Source organism: Suricata suricatta, chromosome 5 (genome assembly GCF_006229205.1).
Source record: "Suricata suricatta isolate VVHF042 chromosome 5, meerkat_22Aug2017_6uvM2_HiC, whole genome shotgun sequence".
Taxonomy (NCBI): domain Eukaryota; kingdom Metazoa; phylum Chordata; class Mammalia; order Carnivora; family Herpestidae; genus Suricata; species Suricata suricatta.
The window spans coordinates 2,677,655-2,688,226 of NC_043704.1; the positions used below are offsets into that span (position 1 = coordinate 2,677,655).

Consider the following 10,572-nt stretch of genomic DNA (forward strand, 5'->3'; position numbering starts at 1 on the left):
GTGGCAGAGCGAGTCCTACGTGCTCAAGCAGCAGGGCCACTTCAACAGCATGGTGTCGCTGGCCTACTCGCCCGACGGGCAGTACATCGCCACCGGCGGGGATGACGGCAAGGTGGGGCTCGGGGGGGGGGGGGACCGGGGGGCTGGCCCCGCTGGGGAGAGCCAGGCTCCAGCCTCGGGGTTCAGCCTGGAGCTCACGGGCTCACCCTGCCTCATGCGGGCTCCCGAGAAGGCTCTATAAACCGCCCCGGGCTGGGCGTCGGGCTCTGTTTCTGGCCAGGACTCCCGCACGCGTGCCCCTGCTTATTGGTGGGTCGGCACATGGTGCTGCCATGGCACATGGGCAGGTGTGCTCCTGGGTGACACAGGCCGCCCCCCCCCCCCCTCACTCTCAGGGAGGCGAGGGACCGACGGCCTCTCTAGGCTCGGTGGGCACATGGAGTGCATATGTGTGTGCCTGTGCGTGGTCCTGACCTGGGGCGGCCTCATGCTCCCCCACCACAGGTCAAGGTGTGGAACACCCTCAGTGGCTTCTGCTTTATCACTTTTACGGAGCACTCGAGTGGGGTCACCGGTGTGACCTTCACTGCCACCGGCTATGTCATTGTGACCTCTTCCATGGATGGGACTGTGCGTGCTTTTGACCTTCACAGGTGACCTTGCTAAGTCTTTCTCTGGGGTGGGCTGTGATCTCGAGGCGAGGGCCACGGGCGTGTCACCGAGGGTTCAGGGCGGGCCTGGCCTCCGGGCTCTGCCAGCTGGACTTGTGTCTCGGGGCAGGTACCGCAACTTCCGCACCTTCACGTCCCCGCGGCCCACCCAGTTCTCCTGCGTGGCTGTGGACTGCAGCGGGGAGGTTGTGGCCGCCGGGGCTCAGGACTCCTTCGAGGTCTTCATCTGGTCCATGCAGACGGGCAGGCTCCTGGATGTAAGAGCCACATGACCAGGGGCTGGGGTCGGGGGCACCCCGTACCGGGAGGGGCGCCTCTGTGGACTCGAGGGGAGCGGGGAGCTCCGGCCCCTGTGGGGAGACAGCCCGCCTGTCCCGCAGCCTCGGGACTGCGGGACCTCGTGTGCAGCACCCTCGGGGCGGCGGCCTCTTCACGCCTCCTCTCTGTCTGCGACAGGTCCTGTCAGGCCACGAGGGCCCCATCAGCAGCCTGTGCTTTAACCCGGTGAAGTCGGTCCTGGCCAGTGCCTCCTGGGACAGGACGGTGCGTCTGTGGGACATGGCGGACAGCTGGAGGACCACGGAGACGCTGGGCCTGACCTCGGACGGTGGGCGTGCGGGCGGGTGGAGGGTCTCACGCAGGAGGGAGGCTGCTCTCTGGGATGCTACCCGTCCATGTGGGTTGTGGGTTTAGATGTAAGTCCAGGACCCCCGCCGCCCGGGGGTCATGTCACTCGGTGTTGGGCGCCCCTGTGGGAGCCCGGGGCTGCGCGCACATGCTTACTCAGCTGCGCGCACATGCTTACTCAGCTGCGCGTGTCGGTGAAGCCGTCCTGCCCGCATCCTGGCGTCTGCGGCGGGGCTCCTGGGACTTGTGGCCCGTGCCGTGTTTTCCTGCCACCCTGCTCGGCTCTGGTTCGTGCATTTAGCAGGCAGCCGGAGGCCTGTGTCCGTTGGGCCTCCAGGGAGTCCGGTTCCGGTTCCAGTCCCGGTTCCGGTTCATCCTGGGGTTCTGTTAGAATCCCGTGTCGGGCCCTCTGTGTGCCGAACTCCCGCCTGGCCTCACCTCTCACCCCTCGCCCCTACCAGGCCGGCCTTGTGCCTGTCTTGTCACCCCAGCTGGACCCTCTTGTCCCCCGAGGCAGTTGGAGCCCTGCTCGCAAGTGAGGTCCATGCAGCTCTGAGCCATTGTCGGCGCGGGGGCTGGGGCCCCCCTTGCAGGGTGGAGCTGGTCGGGGAGAGCTTCCGTGGGCCACCCCTGGTGCCCGCCTGGCTCTCCTGCATGGACCCTGGCTGAGGACGGAGGGGGCGGCCACCTGCTGGAGCTTGGCTCCTCCACTGGCCCTGATGATGAGTCTCCTTTCAGCCCTGGCTGTGACCTTCCGGCCCGACGGGGCAGAGTTGGCCGTGGCCACGCTGAACTCACAGATAACCTTCTGGGACCCTGAGAACGCTGTGCAGACGGGCTCCATCGAGGGCAGGCATGACCTCAAGACGGGCAGGAAGGAGCTGGACAAGATCACCGCCAAGCACTCGGCCAAGGGGAAGTGAGTGCCTCAGGGAGGGGGTGCAGCCCGGGGGCGGCTCCTGCCAGGGGCCTGGGCTGGGTTTGCGATTGGTGGGCGTCCGTGTCCTCACCTCCTTTCGGCCATGTGGACAGTCATCTGCCTTCTCTACTTTTGGGTGTGTCTTCTTGGGATGGGGTCACGCTGTAACCGAGGTTCACTTTTTTGAGGCGCTGCCGGAATGTTTTGCGAAGTGACTGCACTGTTTGATCTCCCCACCGGCAGCGGGGAAGGGCCCCAGATTCCCCCGTGGCGCCGACTTCCCTTTTCCCGAAGGGCTGACGCCGGCAGACCCGTTTCCGCAGGCCGACCGGCCATCTGCAAGTTGGGTCTGGAGAAGTGTTTGTCCGGAGCATGTGCTCGTGTTGATTACGTGTCTCCAGACTCGTGCCCCCACAGCCCCGTCCCCCCGAAACTCTTCCTGCTCCGTGTGTCCTCACTTCCTCGGTGGTGTCTTTTCAAGTGTGAACATGTTTATTTTCTCTTCTGTCCGTCTCGCGTCGTGTGTGAGAGTCGTCTCCCACGGCCATCGCGGTCTCCAGTCTTCAGCGTACGCGCCTGGCATCCGGGGGTGCGGGCCAAGGAGGCCCCTGCCCATGGCTGCCGTGCCGGTGGCAGGCACCGGGGCCCCCTTTTCGTTCTGATTTCAGCAGGGAAACACTGACTGGAGCCACGTGGTCCTTTCGTGGAAGGGCCGGGTCTGTCGGGAGGTCCCTCCTCAGGGAGGGGGTGCTGCCTCAGAGCTGGCGACTGGGCCTTGGGAGCCCCAGGCTGGGGCCCCGAGGCGGGTGCCTGCTGGGCTGCGAGGGGAGGGCCACAGGCCAGGGGGCTCGGGGCGGCGAGCACGTGTGTCCCCCCCTGCTCAGGGCCTTCACTACGCTCTGCTACTCCGCGGACGGCCAGAGTGTCCTGGCAGGAGGGATGTCCAAGTTCGTGTGCATCTATCACGTCCGGGAGCAGATCCTCAGGAAGAAGTTTGAGATCTCCTGCAACCTCTCCCTGGACGCCATGGAGGTGAGCGCGCACCTGGGCCTGGGCTGCCCCTGCCCTCCCCACGCCCCCGCCCCACGGACTCTGGGGCGGGCGTGCTCCTCCCCAGGACGGCAGGCCGAGGGAGCGGGTGCCCCCCTGTGCCGGCCCTGGCCCTCGGGTCAGCATGTCAGGGAAGCTGACCGCCGTGGTGGTGGCGGTGGGCGTGGGCCCCGGCCCATCCGCAGCAGCTCTGAGGACAGGTGCTGCGCAGGGGTGAGGACGCGTGTCCCGTGTGCATCCCACTCGGGGCTGGGTCTCCTTCAGTATTTGTGGCACTCAAGGCTGGTAGGGGACAGGACAAGTGACACATCTAGAGCTTTGCTCCTGCAGGAATTTTTGAACCGAAGGAAAATGACAGAGTTTGGCAACCTGGCGCTGATCGATCAGGACGCCGGGGCTGAGGGCGGAGTCGCCATCCCGTTGCCGGGGGTGAAGAAAGGTGAGCGGAGGACCCCTCGCCTGCCCAGCAGGCCGCCCTGCCCGCCGCCTGCTTTCCCTGCGTGACAGCGGCTCTGCTCCCTCTGGGGTTTCTGTGACTCTCTAGGGGCCCAAGACCCCCTCCCCTGTCTGGGCCCGTGGCTTCGTGCAGCGGCTGCGCCCGGCCTGTGTGTCGCACTCACCCCCACACGAGCTGTAGGGAGGGCTCCAGGGTCAGGGAGCGGGTGGTGCGGGAGGCTTGCGGGGTGTGTGCCCGTCACAGGGAGGGGGCCTGGTGGCCCACCAGGAGAGGACGGCGCCAGCAAGGACACCAGTGTGCCAGCCCTGGCAAGCAGCTTCCCTGCGCCTTCCCCACCCTGCCCCCGGTGTTGGCCTGGCTCAGCGCATCCCCGCCCTGGCTCGTCCCTGCCCCGCGCCTGGGGGACGCCTGCTCGTGGGGGACTGGGGGCTCCTCAGCGACCGGCCGGGTGGTGGGCACAGGACTGCGCTGTGGGCCCTGGAGCAGCCCCTGCCTGCACGGGGCACGGACGTGCAAGGTCCTGTCGCTGCTGGAGCAGCGCAGGCGCTGTTGGCGGGGAGCGTGGAGAGGCGGGGGGCCTGCTGGGCCCGTGAGAGGCCCGCCCCCCGAGTCGAGAGCCCCGCCGGTTTGTGGGGAGAGGCTCTCGCGGTGTCACTGAGGTGTCCAGGCGGCTGGGGGCCAGGCAGACAGGAGCCAGCTGCTCCTCGGGGGACTTACAGGCCGTTGAGTTCGGAACCCGTCAGCCCTCCCACCGCAGACTGGAAGATAAATTTCAGGGGCGCCGAGGGGGGGCTCTGGAGGCTGAGCCTCCTGCTCTTGACTTCGCCTCAGTTCATGATCTCACAGTTCATGGGTTGGAGCCCCACGTTGGGCTCTGGGCTGACAGAGTGGAGCCCACTTGGGGTTCTCTCTCTGCCCCTCCCCCATTCATGCTATCTTTCTCTTTCTCATAATAAATAAGCTTCAAGAAACTAAAGACATGTAGGGTAGTGACGAGTAAGGACGAGCCCCCGCCCCACAGCAGCCCCGCGAGGCCGTGTGGCTTGTGCACTCACAGAGTGGCTGGCGGGGCCTGGAGCCACCCTGCCCGCACAGCCTTGAGGCCGGGCCGAGGCCTGTTGCCAGAACACGGCAGGTGTCCGTCGGCCAGGCCCGGTGCCCGCAGGACCGCGTGATCCAGGGGCTCGTCCGCTGAGGCCAGCGGTGCCCGTGACACAGCATCAGGGCCCTGGCGGAGACTCCGGGCGGGGGGCTGGGCTGCTGCCCCCTGGGCCCGGGGTCAGGGCGAGGGAAGGGGCTGCCCCGTAATCAGAAGAGGCCTGTGTTCCAGGTGACATGAGCTCTCGACACTTCAAGCCTGAAATCCGGGTGACTTCACTCCGCTTCTCCCCCACCGGTGAGCCCCGACCCCGGGGGTGGGTGGTGCTGCCAAGCGTGGGGGTTGGTGCCGAGGGGCTTGCGGGCCCACGGTGCACATGGGCATGTCACCTCTGTCCCAGGGATGAAGTTGGTCACAGAGCCTCTGGCTGGCTCTGGGCCCTGTTGCCCCCCATGGGTGACATGTGGTGTTTGTTCTCTTCTGACTCGCTGGCCTGTGAGTCGGGAAGGCAGGCACCTGTCCTGAGTTTCCCCACCCCGTGTGCCAGTCTGAGGCGAGTCGGGGGAGGGTCTGTGCGCACAGGGCTTCGGGCTGTTAGGTAAATGGGGTTCTGCAGAGCGGACAGGATGGAGGCTGGCAGCTGACACTCCCAGCATCGATGGGGGGACAGGGCGCAGAGCAGCACGTGGCCGTGTACCGCCATGTGAGTTGGGGTGTGGACGTGGCCCATCCTTGCCGGCTCTCCTGGGCATTTATCCGGCACCATGGGGGGACACCGCGTGGCCACAGAGCCCGACACACAATGTCACAGAGGACTTGACCAGGCCTGGTGCTCACGGATGCGGGCGGGTGCCCACGGGCTCTGCCCTGGAGGGGCTGGTGGCTGGGGTGGGAGCCGGGGGCAGGCGTCTCCGTGTCCCTCCCTTGCTGATGCACTTGGGGCCATGGGGACGGACTCTGTGCCTCTTAAGTAAAGGTGGGGAAGGGGGGAAGTGGGTGTTGAGGAGGCACAGTGACGGCTTAATTCCCAGGGCGCTGCTGGGCGGCCACCACCACCGAGGGGCTCCTCGTCTACTCCCTGGACGCCCAGATGCTGTTTGACCCGTTCGAGCTGGATACGAGCGTCACGCCTGCGCGCATCCGGGCGGCCCTGCGCCAGCGGGACTTCACCAGGGCCATCCTCATGGCCTTCCGGCTCAACGAGCGGGCGCTGCTGCAGGAGGCCCTGGAGGCGGTGCCCTGGGCCGAGGGTGAGGGCGGGGCGGCCGGCTGCGGGGGGCCCTGCCGCCGTCTCCCCGCGGAGGGTTCCTGCCCTGAGTGTGGTCTCCTCCTGCCCGCAGTCGAGGTCGTCAGCTCCTCGCTTCCTGAGCTGTACGTGGAGAAAGTGCTGGAGTTTTTGGCTTCGTCCTTTGAAGTGTCTCGCCACCTGGAATTCTACCTCCTCTGGACTCAGAAGCTGCTCCTGGTGCACGGGCAGAAGCTGAAGTCCAGGTAGGGGTGCGGCAGCTGCGCTTTGCAGATCGGAGGGGGAGCTGCGTCAGCGTGCGCGCACAGGCACACACGCGTGCACACGCTCATGGAAACACACACACGCGAGGGGGCAGCTAGCGCCTCGCCGCATGCTGCGCGCTAAGGCAAGTCTCCTTTCCAGAGCGGGGAAGGTGCTGCCGGCCGTTCAGTTCCTGCAGAAGGGCGTCCAGCGGCACCTGGACGATATCTCCAAACTGTACGTGTTGCTGGTGGGGTCGGCGGGCAGGGCGGGGTGGCCCCTCACCTGCTGGTTCCATGCTGGGTGGGGGCCCTGCCCCCATGTCATCTGTTTTGGGGACAGAACGTTGGGAGGCGCACCCTCCCTCCCTGAAGACCTGAGCGCGCCTTGGGCCGCCCCGGTGGGACTCCAGGTTGGGCGGCCTCAGTGCCCTCGGAAGCCTCTGCCCCGTCGCCAGGCGGTTCGTTCGTGGTTCCCGCACCTTCTGCCCCTGCCTTGAGGCTGCGCGGAGCCATGGCGGCTGCGGTCACCACGTGGCCTCTCCTGGGCCCACTCACAGCACCCAGGGAGCCAGGGGTCTGAGGTTCGGTCTTCAGGGTCAGTGTCCGGGGGTCCCAGCTCTGTTCCCGAAGTGTTCTCTGCCTTGCTGCTGTCTGCCTGGTGTCCAGAGGCAGAGGCCTGTGTCTGTCCTTGACCCGCCCCCTCAGTCTTCAGCCTCCAACAAGCCCTTGCTCATGGAGGCTTTTGTCCCCCGGTCCTGACCGCCGGCTGGGGTGCGGGGGTGGGAGGGGGGCCAAGGGGGTCTGTGTCGCTCCCGCCTTCTCTTTGTTGAGGCTTCTGCAACTCGACAGCTCAGTCCAAGAGACCAAGGGCCTCCTGTTAGAGTGCCTCCTGGTGTTGATGTAAATGCACAACAAGTGCCTTGTCCCTTGGACTCCCACGTGGGGTGACTTGCTGCTGACGCCAAGGGTGCAGTTGGCTTTTGTGTATTGATTGGGGAGGAGGCCCCAGTTACGTTCTCAAAGCCAGAATTAGGGGTTGGTTTGTTTTTAGAGTTGATTTATTTATTGTGAGGGAGAGAGCGCGAGCGTGCCCACGCACGTAAGCAGAGGGAGGAGGAGAGAGTGTCCCAAGCAGGCTCTGGATGCAGGGCTCGATCCCACAAACTGTGACCTGAGCTGAGATGGACAGTCGTTCCTGAGCCACCCAGAGGCCCCGGCTCGCTCGTCCTTTACCTTTTAGCCCTTTCTCACTGGGTGGCTTCCTACATGGAGACGGGAGTGGTTTTTTTCTTTCTTTTGTTACCGCGGGGCGTGACCCGATTGGGGGCACCCCTGTCTGCTCTCTAGAAGACCCTGAAGCTCTGCACCCCACCTCTGTTTTTTGGGGGCGGTGGGGGACAGGGTCAGCAGGGCAGGGGCGGGTCTTACAGCTGGGTCCTAGAAGGTCGCACTGCTGCAGGCCCGGTGGGTCAGAAACCGAGTTCCGAGGGGCCGCAGAGAAGGTGGCCGGGCGCCGGGTGAGCCGGAGTCTGGGTAGAGAAGCTGCTGCCCTTACTGACGTGCCTCCTGTGTAATTTCGCAGCTGTGACTGGAACCGCTATACCATCCGGTTCGCTCTGGCACTTTCCAAGCAGCGGGGCATGAAGCGCCCCCCAGAGCCGCCGGGGAGCGCAGAGGAAGCAGACGCCTCAGACGACGACGCCGCTCTGCACCTGCTCGGGGAAGGACAGGAGGACGGGGACGGACAGCGGGTATAGAGCAGCCGCGCCTGCACCCCCACGTGTTTCGGTGAAGCCCGGAAGAGACGGAGCCACGCGCTGCGGCCCCGGGGGCCCGCCCTTCCCGGGAGAACCACACGCGGAGGCTGCAGCGGCGGCGAGGCTGCCTGCTCCCGGCCAGCGCGCTTGTCCTGGGCACCGGCGCGGTGACCTTGGCCGTTGCCTTCCTCCTGTTGAAAATGCCTTTTCACAGAGTGAAAGGGTTCATTTTCACGGATTCAGATTATGTTGGACTGCTATTTATATTTTTGATACGGTCTTGATGACAGATTTAGAGATGAAAAATGTGCGGTTTTCTACAGTAAAAGTGGATTAACTCTGAAGTCTGAGATGAAAAAGTTTATAACGTATCGTGGGTCATGCAGCAGGATGGGCTCCCCTGCCCGTCGGCCCCCTTGTGCAGGGGGAGTGGGTAAGCAGGGCAGCGGGATCGCCCTCTCGGCCGCCAGCCTGCCGGCGAGTCTGTGCACTCTGACCTTGGAGGGGCGCCAGCAGCCCCGAGCTGGGACAGGCGGCTCTGTGGTGCTTTTCCCTGCAAGGCCCCTGAAAGGTCACCAAGCAGAGCCCAGACCAGCTTCTTCCCAGCTGACGGCCTGTCCCTGGAGCGCAGTAACGACGGCCCCCAGGGTCAGGAAACAGTGCAGACCCGGGGCGCAGTTCTTCCCTGACAGCATGCGGGGGTGGCGGACGCTAGGGCCCAGCCTGTGGCCCACGAGCCCTGGGACAGCGCAAGGCTCTCCTGCGCCCTCCTACTGGAGGCTGCCGGGAGGCCTACAGGGCCCGGTGCAGGTGGGGCGTGCGCCTGGGGGGCCTGTAACCCCCCCGCTGCTCACCCACAGTGCATGTGGCGGTGTCCCCTGGTGTTTGTGCCTGCGATTCCCCCCCACGCTCGCGCAGACTGGAAAACCAGACGGGCGTCCCAACTCCTCACCTTGGCTTTTTTGCTAAGGGTCACGTGCGCACACCGAAGCAGCGGACACTGAGCGTGGGAACTCTGGTTCAGAGTGCCATCTAGGGGAGGCGCTCAGCCCCGCCTACCGGTCCGCGGCAGACCCCGCCCCTCCCGCGGAGGAGTCTTTCCTCCAATGGACTTTCTGTTTACAACAGCCTAAGCCTTCCCCTTCCCCTTTACTCTATAAATGAGCCTTCCCTGCACCACCCCAAGGTTTGGCTATGGTTTCAGTTTTGTGGTGAGGGGCTCACCTCGAACAAACGCATTTTGGGTTGTAAAATAACCGGCAGCTTTATGTTTAAGGTTAACAAAGTGCAGCCCAGCAGACCCTGGAGAGGACGGAGGAATGGGAGGGGGGCCCAGGCTCTGCAGGTCCTGAAGATGTGGTCAGCATCCTGCACCCTCGGTGGGGAGGCAGGCTCCCAGACCTACTGAATCAGAATCTGCATTGTCGCCTGCCTTTCAAAAGTGGACACCTAGTGCATGTTAGCATCATCCCCGTGATCCTGTCACTCTTATCACCTCATGTTCAGAGGTGACACGGGAGAAATGAATGGACCCCCTGACCCCCCGGGAGCCGTGTAGACGCCAGGATCCCCACGGGAGAGTCCCCAGCTACAGGGAAAGGATTGAGAACGGCTCTCTAGAGTCCAGAAGAAATTGGGTCCATCTGTAGAAATGGAGGGGTCATCGCTGAAGGCTCAGGAATAAAGACTGATTGTTCCAAGCTCATCTTGGTTCTTTTATAATATTCCGAATTTGTTGTTGTAGTTTCCCAGAAGATCTCCGTGCAGAGATTTACCATAAGCCTTAAAAACGGAACAATTTAAATAGCAAAGACAGTGCAGCCTTGGGTTGAAATGCACAACAACGTGCTTACAGTCCTCCAGTGGCTTCCAATAGTGACCATTCATCTTGCGGGCTCCTGAGTGGTTCAGTGGATTAAGTCCGATTTCCCCTCCAGTCATGATTTCTTGTTGGAGCGTTCGAGCCCCACGTCGGGCTCTGTGCTGACAGCTCAGAGCCTGGGATTTGCTTCAGAATCTGTGTCTCCCTTTCTCTCTCTCTCTCTCTCTCTCTCTCTCTGCCCCTGCCCCACTCACACTGTCTCTGTCTCACGAAAATGAATAAGTGTTAAACATATATATATTTAATCTTAGACACCTGTTTTTAGCTTGCAAATTGATAGATTAAGGTATAATAAAGAATGTCTCCAGGCGGCTCCCGTGGACCGACTCCGGGACAACAACTAGATTATTTTAAATGGGAGAATTCCAGCTAGTACCTGAAGGAGTCCTGCTATCCCCACGCGGCAAGGACTTAATGCAAAGAGACACACTGTGCATCAGAGGCGGTGCACGCCTCCAGCAGAAAGCAGACCCCGGGGAGCTTTCCGATCAAGCCCAAGGCAGCAGCAGCTCCCGGGGCGCCGGGACACGCGTGCGCCGACTCAGCTCAGCACAGCCGGCGCGCTCGCGGGAGAGGGGCCGGGCCGGGCGCACTGTGCGCAGGCGCGGCCCCGCCCACC

At 63.9% G+C, this 10,572-nt stretch overlaps 1 protein-coding gene across 1 annotated transcript in view; it reads left to right on the top strand.

Annotated features, from left to right (window-relative positions):
* PWP2 (PWP2 small subunit processome component) overlaps positions 1–8,415 on the top strand; it is a 15,063-nt gene extending 6,648 nt beyond the window's left edge. Inside the window, exons 10-21 of the mRNA XM_029938858.1 lie at positions 1–112; positions 505–653; positions 781–928; positions 1,128–1,278; positions 2,037–2,217; positions 3,102–3,249; positions 3,598–3,706; positions 5,055–5,120; positions 5,855–6,073; positions 6,164–6,314; positions 6,475–6,549; positions 7,897–8,415. The exon at positions 1–112 is cut by the window's left edge and continues 6 nt beyond it. Of these exons, the coding sequence (XP_029794718.1) occupies positions 1–112; positions 505–653; positions 781–928; positions 1,128–1,278; positions 2,037–2,217; positions 3,102–3,249; positions 3,598–3,706; positions 5,055–5,120; positions 5,855–6,073; positions 6,164–6,314; positions 6,475–6,549; positions 7,897–8,071 (1,684 nt within the window). The 3' untranslated portion in view covers positions 8,072–8,415. The remainder of the gene's footprint in view (positions 113–504; positions 654–780; positions 929–1,127; positions 1,279–2,036; positions 2,218–3,101; positions 3,250–3,597; positions 3,707–5,054; positions 5,121–5,854; positions 6,074–6,163; positions 6,315–6,474; positions 6,550–7,896) is intronic.
* The last annotated feature ends 2,157 nt before the right edge of the window (positions 8,416–10,572 follow it).